Source organism: Cinclus cinclus, chromosome 7, assembly GCF_963662255.1.
Source record: "Cinclus cinclus chromosome 7, bCinCin1.1, whole genome shotgun sequence".
In the NCBI taxonomy this organism is placed as follows: domain Eukaryota; kingdom Metazoa; phylum Chordata; class Aves; order Passeriformes; family Cinclidae; genus Cinclus; species Cinclus cinclus.
In genome coordinates, this window is record NC_085052.1 from 29,551,276 (window position 1) to 29,569,725 (window position 18,450).

The 18,450-nt window shown below is 37.5% G+C and overlaps 1 protein-coding gene across 1 annotated transcript in view; it reads right to left on the reverse strand.

Annotated features, from left to right (window-relative positions):
* Positions 1 to 704: 704 nt before the first annotated feature.
* The window catches only part of CABCOCO1 (ciliary associated calcium binding coiled-coil 1), a 51,069-nt gene continuing 33,323 nt past the window's right edge, over positions 705 to 18,450 (reverse strand). Inside the window, exons 6-8 of the mRNA XM_062496907.1 lie at positions 4,515 to 4,574; positions 3,987 to 4,127; positions 705 to 1,334 (exon numbers count right to left, since the gene is read on the reverse strand). Of these exons, the coding sequence (XP_062352891.1) occupies positions 1,293 to 1,334; positions 3,987 to 4,127; positions 4,515 to 4,574 (243 nt within the window). The 3' untranslated portion in view covers positions 705 to 1,292. The remainder of the gene's footprint in view (positions 1,335 to 3,986; positions 4,128 to 4,514; positions 4,575 to 18,450) is intronic.

The window sequence follows — 18,450 nt, forward strand, 5'->3', positions numbered from 1 at the left end:
ACCATTGGTTTGTAGGAGCTTCATGCCCACACTGGACACGCACTCTGCAGAGCACACCCAGGCTCCTGGTGCCCAGGCACACCTACTGGGTGTTGTCTTTAGCCATGGGACCACTTCCTGCTGAGCACATAGGAATGACCTTTCTGGCTGCACACTCAGCGCTGCACCCACCAGGAGCACTCCCTGAAAGTCAGGCAGCATCAAATCAGACCTATTAGGAGAACCACTACAAGCTATCTTCTTATTTTGACTGGCTGAGTTAGGCTTGCAAATCTTTTTCATTTACCACCATCCAAAAATGAGGATGAAATTAAACAAAATCTAACTTTTTACTTAGTGGTAAGTAAATATGAAAATGTAATGAATAAAATACTTTCTCATGTACTCCACCAAACATGCAATCCAGTCCAGCTAATGCTTCAAAGCATGACTTGTATTTCACATGCTTTCTAGGACACAGAGTTCTGTGACACAATAAATACAGGCTGCAAGTTTGAAACACAGACGTTCAGTTGGTTCTTCTGAGGTCATTTATTTGGTTGGATTCCTTTTGGGCATGAAACATTTCTATAATGTCTGACAAAATACGGAAACAGATGAAAGGACACATGCATTCCAGAAAAAACTGCATTGAAATAGAAAGGAATACTTCTTGGGAATAGTGAAGTGCAAACTCTTCAGTTATGCAATTTTAATATGGTGGAAAGAAAGAAGTGTAAGCTAATAAATTTGTTTTAGAGCATTGGAAGCAAATTAAAATAAAAGAACATACATATTATTAATGAATAGCTACAGTGCAAGGTGGGTAATTACATGTTAATTAAATTCTCTTCTTATTATATCTACAGTGCCTCAAAATTATGTTTTTCTCTCTATGAATTTTCCTTGTAGCAACATTTCCTGAAAAAAAACATAGGTGTAAAGCAGAAACTGTTAAGTATTTCACAACTGGGAGAATGCAACTGCAGCTTTTTTTTAAAGTTAGAATTTGTATTCAGAAATAAACTGAACTTCAACATGTTTTAATTATGTGTCCTTCCGTTTATAATCTTCACCTTCTGTTTATAATCTTCAACTTTAGTCCAAACTAAGCAACAACACTGGCAGAACACTGTAAACAATACTTCCAGGTAAATGTTAACAGAACCATTTTCCTCTGTAGAGAAATAATTTGTTTCAGGTAGCGAGCCAGCCTGTGTGTGCCGTCCCCTACTGCCCAATTCCTGCAAAACCCAGCATCACCTTTCTCATCTGGCTGTTTAGGACTTTTCAATTTTTTCTGTTCTCCAAGTCTAAGCTTCTTCCTGCATTTGCAGCTTTTCATTTAAGTATGCCTGTAAAGAAAATCAGAAGAAATAAGTGGTTTATGATGGAGCTATCTTAGGCTGCACATTGTCTTTGTGGTTTTCACACAGTGTACTGCAGCAAGGCAGACATTATCCTCTACACCTCCCTGTTTAGCAGACAGAGTGGTGTTTCAGCCTGTCCTTATGCGATAACACATTATCATATTGCTGTGCACAATTCCAAGGATGGCATGGCTGCCATGAGCAGGAAGTGATCTGGGACAGCCATTCCTCACGTAACCTTGTCTTGGGAGATAGGCTAATTTTCCTATATTCTCAGACAGCCTTTACCAATAGACACCAAATCAGAAAAATTGCTTTGGGACCTGGTTGTTGCTACTGTTTTCCATCGCTGCAGATGTTTGTTCTCTAGTGTCACGTGTTTTATTGAAACAGTGCTGGAATTAAAAAGCATTACTGAGAATGAACAATAAAAAAGCTTATTTCTGTGATGCTGCTTGTCTGTCTTAATTACAAACTCAATTATGAATATGTATCTCATTCTGGAAATCCAAACTGCTGTAGACATTGAGTGCTTAATTTGCAATGTAACATTTGTGGGGAAGGTACAGGGGTTCTGATGTATTCGAATGAAATCTTTGGCAGTCATAATGCATAGCAATCTCTGATTGTATGGCATTTGGAAATGTGGGATCACTGGAAAAAGGGCCACAAACACTGGTGTTTTATGGGTAATTTATGCATATTTTTCAGTGTGAGCACTGATTACTGCAAAAATACAAAAGAAATGGAAAGAGTGTAATGACAGTATTTCCAAGAATCATAAAGTTTTGTTCAAACAACTGGGACAGGCTCACAGGTCTTTTATAGATTCTATGTAAACTGTTCCAAAACTCAAGAGTTACACTCTAAATGGAATTCAGGTAATTTTGATAAAGTAAATGGATTTGTACTGTGCTTGCAGTAACTCGACATTTTAGGAACTCTGTGGCTTGCAGTTCTAGAAATTCCTATTAGTGCTGTTCTGCAATATATCAATGGATAACCACATCTAAAATGTTTGCAAAGTTCTCAGTAGCTCAGATTAGAACCAAAAGGCTGGAGTTTCTCTCTCAACTTCGTATCTTTGGAGATGGCCTTCACCATATTCAATCCGAGTACCAACAAGTGTGTCTTCATCCCTTTAAATGATATGTGTACTTGGTTTCTGGAACAGTGGTCCTCCAAGCTAATCAATTCCCAGTCACTCCAAATGCCTTCTCCAGTTTTTACATACCTCTGTCACTGGTCCTACCTCCACTGAAAATGGTCTGCCACCACACTTTGCTGTGGCTGCTGCTGAGACCACTGAGTGTCAGCACTGTGATATCAGACTAGAAGTTAATTTCTAGACTCAGTTAGAGCAACAGCTGCCTTGTTAATGCATATGTTAAGACATAATGCAGATTGTGGAACCATATTTCACACATAATAAAAAACGGTATGAGTTTGATCATGAATCAGGTAAAAATCTAATTATAAGATTACTTCAGAGGTCAAGAAATGGATAAAACAGGTGAAAATGATATACTGGTGGAAGAATTAAAACCTGAGGGGAAATTATTTTCTTAGTATACAACCAGAGTTGCAAAAAGAAGAAGCAAATAAAGCATTTTTCTTATCTGTGCGGTCTTGAAAAGAAAAGAAAACCTCTTAGCACTGATGTTAATAGCATCAAGGTCAAGTGAAAACCAGGCATTTAGTCTTTCCTACTGGTAGGGACAGGAATAAGGTAACACAGGCCAGAGATTCCCTCCCATTTTTAAAGACATATTGAAATGGAACATGAACTCAAATAGGTAGATCTAATGATCAAATCTATTCTAATTCATATATTAATTCATATAATTATTGTAATTCACATTCCCCACTGATGCATAGTCCAAGTAAAGCAGTTTGCCAACAGCAGAGTATTTTCAGATAATATTAGGTATTTATTAAACTGCTGCTTAGTCAATAGTGTCTAATATGCTGTATCTGAAGTTCACAGTGCCTAATGCCACCTGGTTGTTGCCATTAAGAGTAAATTCCAGCAGTTCCTTGGTGCAAATCTGTTCAAGTGGGTTGGCTTTCAATCATTTCTGTTTAATTCCAGTGACAGTAGCTTCCTTCTCTTCCATGAACCTCACAGAATGAAATCATGGACCCCTCAGAGTCTGTAGACCACATACTGACAGCTGATCTGCTTCATTAAGGCAGCTCTTGTGTAGTCACACACCTACCAGACAAAGCCTAAAATTGGCATAAGTGAGTAATTTCTCACACAAATTGAAGGATGTGTGATATAGATACATCTAACAATTTATATTAAGCACACATTGCATATACTCCAGCACAGCAGCTGGTCCTGAACCCATAAGAAGGAATTTTATCACTGACATCACTAAAAACAGGATTTAGCCTGTATTTTTGACACATGGTAAGGCTAAAAATATATGTTGTCATATTACTGAGTATTTTTTATTTTATCATATATAAGCTGACTAAACTAGGAGTTATTTATAGAGGCTAATTCACATTTTTACAGCATATGGATGTGCTTTTTGCCAGCTTTAGCACAAACACAGTTTATATTCATTAAGACTGAGCTAGCTAATTAACCATAGACAGAATTAGTGAATAGCTTTCTAGTAATAGTACCTCAAGGTTGCCAATAATTTCATTTGGAGTTTCCCACACTGCAGACTTCTCATCTTTAGCAGTGACTCCACCTCCAGCATCCACGTCAGAAGACACTGTCTCTGGACAGGGCTCTTGCAGGTAATCCCCCTGGTCAGACCCCTGGCAGCAATCAGCCACAGGAAACACTAAGTTAGAGCATTCTCCTACCCTCTATGAGGCCCAACAGCACCTGCACAGACAGGCAACAACACATAGAGCTGCTTTTGGGAAGCACTGCCTTGACAGAGACCACAGTGGCTGTCTCACACTGCCCAGGCCAGGCAGACACATCTGCACACAGAGTGAGAGCCCAGAAGGGCTCACCCAAATAAATGTTCTCTGCTGATTGATTAATGCATTAAAAGTGATTTCATTCAATTTTAGAAGAGAATGCATGCTATGCTCTAGAGAATAAATGTCATCATTGACCAGGATCCAATAGAAACTCATAGAAAAATAGCTTAAAAAAAACCCAACAAACCAAACCTAAAAGGAGCAAAATTATACCTGAGATTCTGCTGTTGAAGCTGAGGGAGGAACTGCAGGTTGGTCAAGTTCAATCTCATTCTGGTAGTATTAAACAGAAAAAAAAAAGAAAAAATAAGAAAGTAATTTATGTTTAATTATTGCTCAGAGGTTTCTTGCAGTTTTTTTAAAATGGAAATGGAATGGCTGGCAAACAACAATGAACAATACCTTTTCTGTTACTATCCAGGTGCTCAGAATTGGAAAGCATTCTGAAAATGATTATAGATCACCTTTAATTTCTAGTTGCATCTCAAGGGGCCCTCTTTACAATGCTTGGAAAGAACAATTTTCATAATTTCATAACACTACGGCTTCTTACTCATGTGGATAATTAAGTTTAGAAACACAGCGCTTAGGTAACATTCTGTCTTCCCAGTGAAAATTTGTCACTTCTGAACAGGGATATTGCAGTTTGGAATTGCAAGGGAGTATCAAACGAGTCAGTTGTAGTGAAGTTGCAATGACACTAAATCAAATAAGGCCCTAAGGAAAATATTTTAATATACAACTACAATTTAGGAGCTGCTAAGTTCAAGTTTTGCTGCTTCATCTTGTTCTTTTGCTGTGACCATGGGAACCTCACTTGTGTTCTGCTGGTGTGGGACCTGCAGCTCCAGGAATGCTCTGACAAGGGTATGGCTTTTCTCCCTTGGAGCAGCTGGATGAAGCACCAAGTCCATGCTCAGGTTCCCAGCAGTGGTGCAGAATGCAGCCCTGTGTCCTCTAAAGGGAAAAGGTTTTGCATCCTGTTTTTAAAAAGTGGACAACAGAGAACATATGTGCCAAATAGGGTGAAAAAAAGGCTTTTGTGACCAAGCCAGGAGCAGGGTACAGCACTGAAATGGTGTGTTTGGGGCCTGTACAGGGGAAGTGCCCATCGAGAATATGAGGCACATGTTGCAGTTGAGAATCAAATCCTGATTACAAACAGGATTTTGCTTGGATGGTGTAAGTAAACAACATTAATTCACATCAGGGGAATTGCAGCTCCCATAAATTAATTTCCTCATACTTTTGAAATTGTAGCTAGGTTGATATTTGGGTAATTTAGTTACTTGATAAAGTTAACGTGCTGAAAATATTAAAACTTCTATACATCTGCAGAAGTGATAGCAACAAATGAAAATAAAAAGTTAAACCTGGCCACTTCATTACAATAAAAATCTCTTTTGCAGTCCTAAAAGCTTTTTGGAACTTCTGTTTGGACTCTGTCACTACCTCCAAGGTTCCCTGTTATGTGTGAACTCAGAAAGTAGGTAGATAGCATTAGCCCATATTTAAAAGAACCTAAAAGGCTGACAGAAAGATTTGCAGACTATAACTGAGGAGAAAAACAGAGTTACAGAAGTAGGCAGAAAGTTTGTGTTTTCTATCAGAATGAGAAAACTGACCCAAATTTTATTTTTTTCAAAAATAAGGGCACTTTATTTTCAAATCCTACTTAAAAAAAAAAAAAAACTAGAGCTTTTTTAATTTAGCAACTCTTTCAATGTTCTCTGATTTCTTACCTTATATTTTCTTATTAAAAGTATTAGCTCAAGTGGATGAGAATTCAAAATTACTTTCTAATTCCTTAAAACATTATTTTTTTCTTGGGTATAGGTAATAGGTAATATTTGGTAATAATTTGGAATAGGTAACTACCTATTCACTCAAAATATATTTCAAAATTTAATTTATTATTCCATTGATTCTCTTCAGTCCAAATAATAATAATAATAAAAAAGTAAAACTATATTAAAAAATAGACCAGGTTTTTAGAATCAATTCCAAGGCATTCAAATACTTTTTGTTGCATGGATAAGATTTTCAGAGATTCTGTTTTTCTGAATAATATTTTTACTTCACTGTGTCTTTTTACAGAGAGGCATTTTCTACTCATCTGTTCCATGTGTAATAATAACCCTTGGATCATTAAGAAAGAACTAAATTACAGCAGAACTAGTCTCTTTAATGAGCCATAATAGTCCCAACATTCAGCCAAAAGTTTTTTTTAAAGACTGTGAAACTTCAGTGTAGAATATGAAGCATTTTGTTTAGTAATAACAAGTTTATGAGCAGGACTACAGTTTACAGCCAAAATATAGTGACCTAAAAATGCCATTCTGCATTGCTCCTTCCTATACATTGTGTCCTTAACAAGTCCAGGGGAAAATTAGAATGAATGAATTGTGAGAGCCTGAAGCCAACAAACGTATTTAAATTAATCCTTCTGATGCAATACTTTCCTTTAAAAATACAATTAAGTCTTTGAGTTTCCTTGAACAAAACCTCATGCTTAATAGCACCAATGGCTCTGTAGTAAAATTTATTTAAAAACAGAGAAGGAGACACAGAAAATTTTATACAGTTACAGAGGCTTTAAAAAAACCTTGCTAGTTTCTGAATCTGAGAAAATTTATGGTGAATTACTTCCACTGACCTACATTAAAAACTTCACCCTCCTTTTTTTAATTCCTGAAGATTTGTCATTATGTGAGCATTATTCACTATGACAAAGATGTATTACTCCAAGTGTCCTCTTGAATCAATATAACTATCAAAATGTGAGAAACAGTTTGGCAAGATGATAATGCCTTAAAAATTAATTGGCAATATTCTCCTGCACACTGCAGTCCAGCGGGTCCACAGGAATTCAAACATAAAGACATTGTGAGCCAGTTGCACAAATGTAGCTGGCATATCAGTGTCAGCTACTGTGAAAGAGACTGAAGGGACAACCAGGTGCACTATTCCTACCAATTCCAAGGTGAGCTGGGGTGCCAGGACGTGACTTGGCCAAGAAAAGTTAGCACAGCTTGATATGGGACTGATGGGTCAGCACCACTTCCCCAGCCCAGTGGCACCAGTCCAGCTGAGAACTGCAGCTGGTGCTGCTCTCAGAGCACAGCCCTGTGCCACAATCCTGCTCTGGAATTCTTTCTGGTACAAGTGTGCATAAAGACACATTTGTATTAAAAGTGCTGTGTTGTTCTGTACATAAACTCACACACTCTTCTTCTTGTTGACAGGTAGCAAATTGCCTTTTTACAAACATAGGCAGAGAAAAGACAGTAAAATTGTACACAGGGAAATTTCTGAAACAGAACAATGGCAGGAAAGAATATTGGTAAAGCATTCTAATAGATGAGTTCAACAGATGTGGTAGTTACTATAAAATTAACTTTGCATAACTTACCAACATACCATTACATTTTCTCCCAGATGTTATCTGTTACTGAAATTAATTTTGCTTAAGTTACCATTATTGCAGATTTTATCCATGCTGTATTTTATTATTTAAAGTTTCTGTGGCATATAACAAGCCCTGGCTGATAGCATTACTTTTAATAATATATATAAGAGGTTTTAGTATTAAAGAAATGTCTGCTGGGTATATCTTAATAGTCATAGCACAGAATGTCTGCTCACAAAATATTATGTAGATTAAAACTAGCTATTTACCAACACTAATTCAAGGCATTGGAAAGGTTTGCAGTATTTATGTATGTGGTATGAAGGGGAACAATCTACTCCAAGAATATATATCAGAGCTTGGAAATTAACAATGCTAAGGTCAAGGTCAGTTTGGCTTTACCAACTTGTTGAAAATGAGAATTCAGAGTTTATGTTTACTTATTTCATAAACAAGAAAAAAGACTGACGGGGTGACGTATTTGCCTCTTTGATAGGAGGCTTTTGTATCACAGAAATATGTTAAAACCACCTTCTCTGTTTGATATTACCTGAAATTCTGTACTCCTTTCCACACAGTCTTAACATAAATTCTCTGCAGCTAATCTTACCGAATACAGGAAAATAATTATTTATAAGGATTGCAAGAGATCCCACGTTTAACATGGACCATTTCTAAAGACTTGTAACATCTTTCCAAGCCTTTCAATGGATATGGGTTTGATTTATACAAATGTCAGATGAGTTCCAAAAAGGGAGTTCTTTGCGCATTATTCTCTATATTCAAATCACCTGTGTAGTTTGTACTTGTATGCCTTGTCCTACCAGAAGCCTGCATAGAAGAAGAAGAAATAGAAGGCATAGAAGAAATAGAGGCATAGAAGCCTCTCATATATTTATGAGATTTGCTATTATACAACCTCTGTAATACAGGATTTACATTAGTTTGCCATTCATGCTAAGCATGGCTGACCACACACCTACAAATCTGCTGAATTTCAGCATTCATAAGGCATTCATAAAAGGTGGTTTGTTGGATGCCTGTGATTCATGTGGTTGAATTTGAATGAATACCTAATGGACAGAGATGCACTTACTCAAACCAGCCTGCTTTTTTTAATCCCTCCCCTTTAACCTGCCAGCATATGCAAATACAACAAATCCACCCCACCTGCTTGCAGAGGCATTGCCCACGAGCGTTCCCAGAGGAGGTTCCTGGGAGGCTTCTTAGAGCTCTACAAATACATCTGCCACCTTCTTTTGCAGCAACTTAATGCACGAGGTCCAAAGGACCAGAGGATTTTACGAAGCACTCAAGAACTTCATCCAGATGTAAGATCTCTGTGATGTGACTGAGGTGGCAGAGCTTCCCCCTGCACATCCTTGCTACACGCATTTGTATTAATATTAGAAGTAGAATTAAGATCTATGAGGGACTAAAACTCTGCCTCTGAAGGATGCTCCCTGGTTGCTAATGATGTACATGGAAATTCTGTGTGCGTGTTCCTTGGCAGGAGTTTTTAAACCACTATTCCTAAAAGAGACAGAAGTTCAGTGAGTCAAAGGTAGGCTTTATACTCTTTTTCCTGCATTTCAAAATCCAAGTCAATACGTTCTAAAAGAGTTTTCCATGTTTCTGATCTGTGATGTGAATTGACTTTGTTGACAATACATTTGTAAAGAGTCTAGTCGAAAATAGCTATTTGAAGCAATTTGGTGACTACACTGATAAAACAGGACCTCCTCCTCCCCCCGGAAAGCTGTAAATCAGTCAGTGACATCTGGCCTCAAGGATATCAGAGTCATCTGAAATGTGGCCATTTATATTAATGAACATCAATATTAATTTTTAAATAAAAAGAATTTGCTACTGCCATTATGTTTACATAAGAAATATTATTTATAGCTTGTGTTCCTCCTTTCCTACAATTTGTCCATAAATTACTGTAAGGAAACACAATGTCACAGTTATAAATATTTTTCCTTGGAGTTAAAGCTTTTACATATCCTCTTACTGTTTTCAGTAACTATATGAGGACAACAATCAGGATTTTCTTGCTACTCCAGGAACTGCTGCCAATTTTAATGCTTGACTGAGTAGAAAAGGGTGTTTCTACAAAAACAACCAAAGCCTTCCTCTCTAGAGATATCTTAATGCAGAGTGCCCTTAATACCTAGATTCTGTAAGAATCTATCTTAGCATACCAGGAAAAATAAGCCAAAACCAACAAAACCACCTGATTTTACCAGGCTGCAGTTGTCTTCTACTGCTTTTACCAAGCTTCCAATTTGCAGATTATTTAGAAAGACAAAATGAAAGACATAAAAACAAAATTCCCAGTTGGCTTTAATGCTAAGGACACATCATTAAATGATTCACCTTGGAATGATCACTCTAAATTCACACTGTACTTAGCATTATCAAATCTCCTAGTTATGGGATTACAGGAGAATCTCTGCTTTCATTTAAAAATAAAGTTAGCTCTTATGGTTGCAGAGGAAAGACTGAAAACCTAAATCCTGGAAACTCAAAAAACGAGACTACAAGGAAAAGAAACCAAACAATTATTTTTAGGCAACTCATGATTTTTTTAATATGTCTCATTATTTTAAATGCTCAAGGCTAATGTAACCCTTTAAAAAACACATACAGATTCTCAGGAGGGGTGAAGGGTTTTTTTTTTAGTTCTGGAAAGTGCAACTCTTGCATGTGTGGACTCTTCAGAGTACCAACCCTGCCCTTGCACTTCGAGGACACCCACTGAACAACCAAAGAACATCCAGCTCCTATTCTGCTATTCTGGATGTAGAGTCATAATCAACAGGGATCTGAAGTAATTTAAAAACAAACAAACAAAAAACCAACAAAACAAAACAAATAAAACAAACAAACAAACAAACCCAAAAAACACCAAAAAAACCCACCCCACAACAAAACAAACTGCAAAAGCAGCTTTCCCACAGGAACCACCTATCTACAGCTACAAATGTTTTTAAAAAATGAAGACATTTTTTATTATTCATGTGATCACATCAGAAAACCATAAAAGTAAATTCTGTTGAACCCAATGAACAACAGGCAGTGGCATCCAGTGGCATTCAATCCATTTATCAGGTTGGAGCTTTACATTTACCTGTTGTGCATCTCTTCTCCCACATTATTTAATCAGTAAAGAACCAACATGAATCCTGAAAACATTCTGATAAAGATGTGAAACAAAACTTGGCCAGGTGCATCTTGGTACTTCCTTTCTGGGACCAGGCTTCAAACCTTTTATAAATTTTGCTTGCAATTTTTACTTGCTGCAATTCCCTACTCTCAGAAAACCAATTTGCATGAGAGCATGTGCCTTTGGCAACAAAATGGCCTGTAAGAATCCAATTGCTTAGGGGGCTGGTACTCATCACACCTGCTTTAGGGGCTCTGTCAGCACCCTAAACCCCTCCTTGAAGGAAGTGCAAAGACAACTGCCTCTCCTGAGAGACATTGAACTAAGATGAATTAAGAACCTAAAAATTCCTTAATAATACATGCCCTGGACCACAGCAAGCACAGACTGCTCTCTCACCTTTTCCCAAGGGGAACCTAGGAAAGCTGGCTTCCTCACTCAAGGTCCCTCATTTGCCTGGTGCTGAGAAGTATGAGATATTCCCTTTTTTATTCAAATGGTCACTGAAGGAACTCCCAGATGATTAGCAGCACCATGTGTTCCTCCTGCATCCCCGAGTGTGTAAGGGAAAGAGTCAGACAGCTGCTGGCACTATCCTGGTCTGTTTTTTCCAGGTGTTATATCCAAGATGCAGCAATATTTCACCAACTTTTACTGTTCTGCAGGGCTTTAGGTCAGTCCTAAAACTTCCAAAAAAACTCTGCTAATGTAGACATGCCTGTTTCCAGCATGTGTGTCTCATGCTGTGTCTCATGCTCTGCACACATCAGTTCAGAGCAGCCTGTGTGCCATTGGAGCTCAGCCCCACCAGATTTCTCTTAGTTTAGCAAGCACAGACTTCAGGTTTTACCTAAACAGGAGTGCCATGTACAGGGAAAAAAGGCACCAAAATTCCAAAAACCTAGGAAAACTTAACCCCCCCCCACCTTTTAGAACAAAAGGGGCTCGACAAGAGCCTGGGGGCTCCTGCAGAGAAAGTCTGACAGCAGAAAAATAGCATTTTGCTGTTGATATAGTAAAGTGTAGTCACTGCCTGCTGGAAAGAGGTCTCCTGCCTTTGTCTGCCACTGCTCTTGGACAGCCTTCCCTTCCTACCCCCTTCTTCTGAAATCAGCATTTTCTCCACACAAGACTGGTCATGGACAAGCCCCTCACACAAGTGCCCTGTGCTCTGCACATTCTGTCAGCACCAAATGCAAATGAACAAGCTCTCTCCAAACTCTTCTCAGTCATTAGGTGCATTAGATGTGGATAGGCTTGTCTGTATTGATTCACCCCCAGCTGATGCTACAGAAAATAGCTGCACTAAAATTTAAAAGGTTGCTTTAAAAAAAACCCCAAACCAACACAACCTAAGGAATATTGATCCAGAACTAAGAGGGGGGAAAAACCTGCTCACATAATTGAAAAAATACAATACAGATTTTTTTGAAGAAAAAATGCCACATTAGAAAATTTTGCATAATATATGGCCATATAAAAACAGGAAGCTTGTGTTCTTTGTTATTAGACCTAAAACATAAGGTCTTTGCCTGAGTATGTAAGTTTCTGTTAAAACAACAATTTGTCCCATGGACTGTAAATTCAATTACTGTTTTTATTGGAATCACATTTTGCTTTGGAAACAATCATGCAGAAAAACAACCAGTAACTTAGACATCTTAAAAACATCTCAGAACAGGCATGGCTCTGAGAACAGATCAGTTATGGTAATTTTTCCACTGTGAACCGCAAGGTTTTTAAAATCAATTTCCATATTTTTAATTAACACCTAGTTTAAAAAAAAATCTTACTGTAGGTCATTTTAATCACAAATGGGAAAACAAATTTGTTTTATCAGAAAATTGATTCAACGCTATTTTAGAGACTTATTTTTCATGTTTTTATCATAAAAATTAAGCTATTACCATAATTTCCCAATTTGGGAATGCAGAAGCAAGCCAGTTCTCTAAAATTTTAGTTATAGTTTTCAGTCACCTCGCTATGGGAAACTAGTCTATTTTAACACTAGAACATTTGATCAGCAAACACAATCCCCCCACATAAATCTAAGGTACCTGTACTTCTTTACAACTCCATTTCTGTATAACTCAAATCTGCAGAGTTCTAACCATAGCCTGTTAGTCAAAAGAAACCACCCCTTCCTTACGTGACACTCGGATTTCGTGCCCCATTGTAAAGAGGTTCTTCTCATTACGTACATGTTCATAAATCTGTTTATGCTGCATCTCAGTGTGAGTGCCTGTGTTTGTTTTAACTCTCCCTTATAATCCTGTCATTCATGTTAGATAAAAAAGCAGCTGTGGGTAGGGGCAGGGTTGGTCTGGTGAATGCAGGAGTTGAACAAAGCTTTGCCTCAGCACAACTTGGCTAGGAGGGTGATTTGAAATCTAGTAAAGCTTCCCCTTGGTAAACTGCCAAAGCCAACCACACCTTGGATGATGTGAGGTTGTTTTTGAGAAGGTAACATTTCCTTACAGATTATCTCCTCCCACTTCTACTTGGAAGGTTTCTGAGAACAGTCATTTCCATTTCTGTTGGGGCAAGAAATGGTTTCTGCTGAAAAAGATCATAAATCTCCTTCTGCTTTGACTTGTTAGGAAGCTCATGACAAATCATATAATCCAATGTGGATTTTTAGAATTTGTTTAAACAATGCATGTGAAGAAACAAACATTTCTACTGAATCATTCCTCTCAAATTAAACAAACAAACAAGTCTCTTAACTCATTATCCCTTATAAACTCTGTTAACTACATCTTCTAGAAAATTACCATATACACAAGTAATAGAACCAACAAAAATATAACATTTGCTCAAAGATTTCCACAATCATAAAGAATTCTATCACAACTCAGAATAGAGAGCAAACACTTCCACCTGTGCAGTGCAAATCTTGAGTCAGCCATAGAATAAGCGACTCTAAAGTGTATTGCATTGAGTTGTACACTGCAGCCTTTCCTCTCCTCCCCTTGTGTTTTGCCTTTCTGAGAGACTCTGTTCTACAAAAATAGGCAAAGAACATGCAATCACAAAGTTTGCATGCAGTTTGCCTGATGAGATAAAGACAGTGTGTCAGCTTTTGATGGGAAAAAAATGAAGCAATGATGCCAAAGCATTTTATTTATTCCTTTCAGCAGCACCTTTTCATTGGCAGCTTTCCTAAATAGCAGTGTCATAAATACCTAGAGGGAGCATCTTCTCTTGAGAATGCAGAGCCATACCCAGAAACATGACATCGCCTACTCCGAAGCTGCTGTCTTTTGATCTAACCCTTAGAAACAAGCACTCAGCAGGAACATCCAATGTGTCTGGATTGCCAAGCAGAGAAGTGGAGGAGAAGATAGGAAAATCACTAATCGCTGGGAAGCTTGGCTGGCAACAAAGAAAAAGGCTGGATGAGGACACGGGACTTCATTTGGTGCTGTGGAAGAAAAGAGTAAGAGTGATGGGAAGCAGCAACCACATCTCATGGGTGGAGGAGAGGCAGTAAGGCTGAGCATAACCTGAAGAACAGATCAAAGATCACACTCTGAAGACTCCTGGAGGTGGGCCTCTATTCACTTCTTTACCTACATCAAGCTTTTTCCCCTCCCATAGTCCCTTGCTCTATCTGGACAAAATGTCAAATATCCCAGGTTCTTCTATCATGTGATTCTCTATTTTGGTTTTAAAATTGGCAGAATGTGAAGCAATTCTCACCACTGTCACTGGGTTTGTGCTTATGTTGGCCAGAAATATTGACCTATGCACAGAAACACAGTCCTTACACACACACACACACACACACACACACACACATATACATATACACGCAACTGGTAATTGTTTTTTAAGCTTGCAAGGACTGGAAAATAAAATCAGAAAAAGGATTTTAAAGAAGGAGATGATACAAAGAGCTGAAAACAAAAATGACTCAACTAGAGACCCTAAAGAGAAAAGTATAATAGACAAATTTTCAGTGAAGTCCCTCTGTACAAAGTATCTTCACATTTATAGGACTGACTGGTTTAAGAGTTCTTTACAGGTGTCCATTGTATCATGCATACACCCTTGTAAATCATACTGGATGCGAAGCTCCATATGGAAGAAATAGAGCTGATAGGAGGTACCTTTGAAAAACTTGGCCCCAGAACCAGAGACAGGTTATTTTTCCATGACAAGAAGTAATAGATATATTTCTCTCTCTGTGGTAAATTACTCTCAAAGCAACATCCTCCATCAGACAAAGGTGCTCTTATAATACAAGTGAATGCCAAATTGAGTACTCTTACTGAATTTTTTAACAGCCCTAAAATTATTAAAATAGTGAACTTTAAATAATTATATTTCAACCAGTGTTTTATTAGTTCTCTCCCTACCTTCTCTGATTTTAATTTTCTCACTTGTCAGCATGCCTTGGCAGTGAGAACAAGAAAGACCTCAAACCTTTGCTGATTGCTTTCCATGCAATCTGATTTCTATAAATTAGAAGTTGCTGATGGGAAAGCAGACAGCAGTACTCTTTGATCAAGATACACATCTTGATCTCTTTTATCATTTTTTAAAAAAACAATAATATTACAACAAAAAAAAATCATCATACAAGCTTTTCGATCAAAGTGTGTCACTGTCTGCTTCCCAGTCAACATACTGCCAGTAAATTGGCGAGGTGCCCGGAATGCGCAGGCAGCAGCTGGTGGGTTTGATTACCATCTGTATAGCCACTAATGTATAAAATATTGTGTCTCCATCTAGTGGGCATCTGCAGTTTACAGGAAATTTGAAAATGGGTTGGAGCAAACTTCTGTGGGTGGCAGAAGGAGCTTCACTCAACTCCCTGCCAGCAGAACTGGGCTATCTGAAGGATAGCTTTGGAAGGAAGGCTTTGGAGCCCCACCCCGGTTCCATTCCTGCGCTGGCACTTGTCCTTGAAATAATGTTTTCTGCAGAAGCATTCATAGAACAACTATTTTTGTTCTCACAACAAACCACCTCTTTCCAGTGCTCTGCAGCACCCTGGAAGTCACGGTGGCCAAAAATTTGAAAATGGAAAAGAGTAATAGGAAAAGGAAGGTGAGAGCAAGGACGCCATTAATTAATCAGAACTCCTGAAATAAACAATAAGGACTGAGATTGATAGGCCAAGACAATGTTTTCCCTTATATTAAAATGCTATAAACTGCCCCCCTCCCCCCCGCAACTACTTCATGGCAGGACATGCAAAATGTCTGTTAACTCTCTCATATGGTTTCTGACAATATCCTTGACTGTAGAGCAACAGGGGTTAACACAAGACACACAAACCTGTTTATCAGGAGTCTGTGTCACAGAAACAGTGCCTGGGACAAAGATATTAGAATCCATGTGGCCACCCAAAGGAGAAACTAAGGCACGAGTCAGCACTATGACAGCTTTCTCACAACTGCCACAGGACCAGAACAAATAGTTAATAAAGATGAATTCTACACCACTCATTACACCATGCTTCTTTTCATCGATTGCCATCCTTTCTGACAACTACTCCACTAGAATTGTACTGACTGGGCATATTTTATGCAGAGCCATCTACTGTGAAAACCGCATCCTAATGAATAGCATCAGTACAGCAAAATGAAATAAAACCCAACACAATCATACTATTGATTTTCTCTATCCACACAGACCAGACCTAAATTCCCTTAGCTTGAGAAATCTGTTGAGGTAACTCTCCAACACAGTATGATTACATTTCATTTAATGACTTTTCTGAATGCAAGATAGGTCCTAAAACAACTCCTCTTGGTTTTCTGAATATCTTCTAATAAAGTTGTTCCAAATGTGTTTTGATTTGACACTTAAACTGATTACAGTAAAGCATTTTTTATTTTTATCGTATATTCCATTACATTGGGGTAAGCTTATTAGTCTATAAATAATTCATTCAAAGGAGCTTCAGTTTAGCAGCACCTAATAGACAGAGTCACTTAAGGCAGCACGCTGGCAAATTTCAGCTTTAAATCAGAAGCTGATCTGTCTTCGCATAACAAAATGGCAACTTCTCAGAAGAAAACATCAGCTTTAAGAAACTCAGGCATGAGCACTTAAAAATGAAATCCGTACGTGCCAACAACCTTCTGCATTAATTTATTATATTGCTTGTTTGTGCCAGCAGAAGATGAGATTTGTTTCAGTCAAATCTAATACCCTTTATTTCAACAGAAACTAGAAGAATTAGAAATGACTTCTGGTCTCTCAACAATTTGCTGTGATGGAAGCTTTATTTTTCAGGTCAGCGCTCTCCATTTTTGATTGCTCAATGGGAGTGCCACAATCGGTAAAAAAAGAAGGCTCTGAAACTTCAGGAAATAGAAACTGCTGACTACCTGGTGAAGGAATAATGATTTATCATACATGAATAGGGGCAATAATTGGATAGGAGGCTATACTCAAAAAAACCTTAATTCACAGATCTGCCATCAGAAAGTCGCAATCAATCAATCTAGTATCAGAATGATGGATTATGACTTTTTGAGAACATGCAGATATGTCAGCTTCATGAGCATTCCGGGAATTGTAGTTCAAATGGTTTTACTGAGATAATTTGAACAATTTCATCTTTTTTCCAATAAAGCTGATACACTAATATTTTGAAATATAAAAGTTCTGTTGTTTTTCTTTTAAATCCTAAAATTCCTCCAACTAACTATCACAGGTTGCCATAACTTGATATCGAAGAAATTTTTTTTAATGACTTAAAGTTGTGTAATTTTCTAACAGAGATGACAAGTTTAAAACCTAATTGCCTTTTATGTCAAAAAAGTTTTCTATTCAAGTTTGGAAGCAAAATAAATGAGGTGCAAAGTAAGGGATTAATTATCTTGTTTTCTTTCAGGAAAGAACTGACATATCTTATGCATATCTTATGTATCCCCTCCCGGGCTACTTAAAAAAAAAAGTTATGACATGGATTTAGATAGAATCCTTTATTAAAAGAAATAATATTCTTGCAATGCTTGAGTACCTAGAGGTTGAATATGTATTTTTTTATACAGAAAATTTGACATTTTAAATTAAAAAAAGACAGGTGGAACTTCACTTTCCTCATAAAAACAAACATGGGCTAAGGTTCTTGAATAAAAAAATTCATGAAAGTTCCAGAGATAATTTCATTGAGAATTGCATACTTATTTAAAAGTAAACCACAATTTCATTAATAAAATTCCATTCCAAAATCTTCCACTGGCTTTTCCCCATTTTCACAAACCACCTATCAATTAACAACTGTGACATTAGACTCATTTATTTGGTGGCTCAGATGGGTAAGAGTTCTTCTAAAACTGCTTTTTACTTCAGTCAAGTGTTGAGAATAAAAAGAAAATCCCACATCAAATGCAAAATATTACTAAGTATTTTCAATGTATACTCATATTAAAACTATACAAAATGTGTGACTAAAACCAAAGGTATAAAAACTTTATTTTACACAAGTAATAAGGGCTAAAGGGCAAAAGAAACAAACCAAAGCAAACCAAGCATATCTGTGGGGTTTTTTTGTTTTGTTTTTATTTTTGTTTTTGTTGTTGTTGTTCTAGAAATTCATTTGCCTAGGA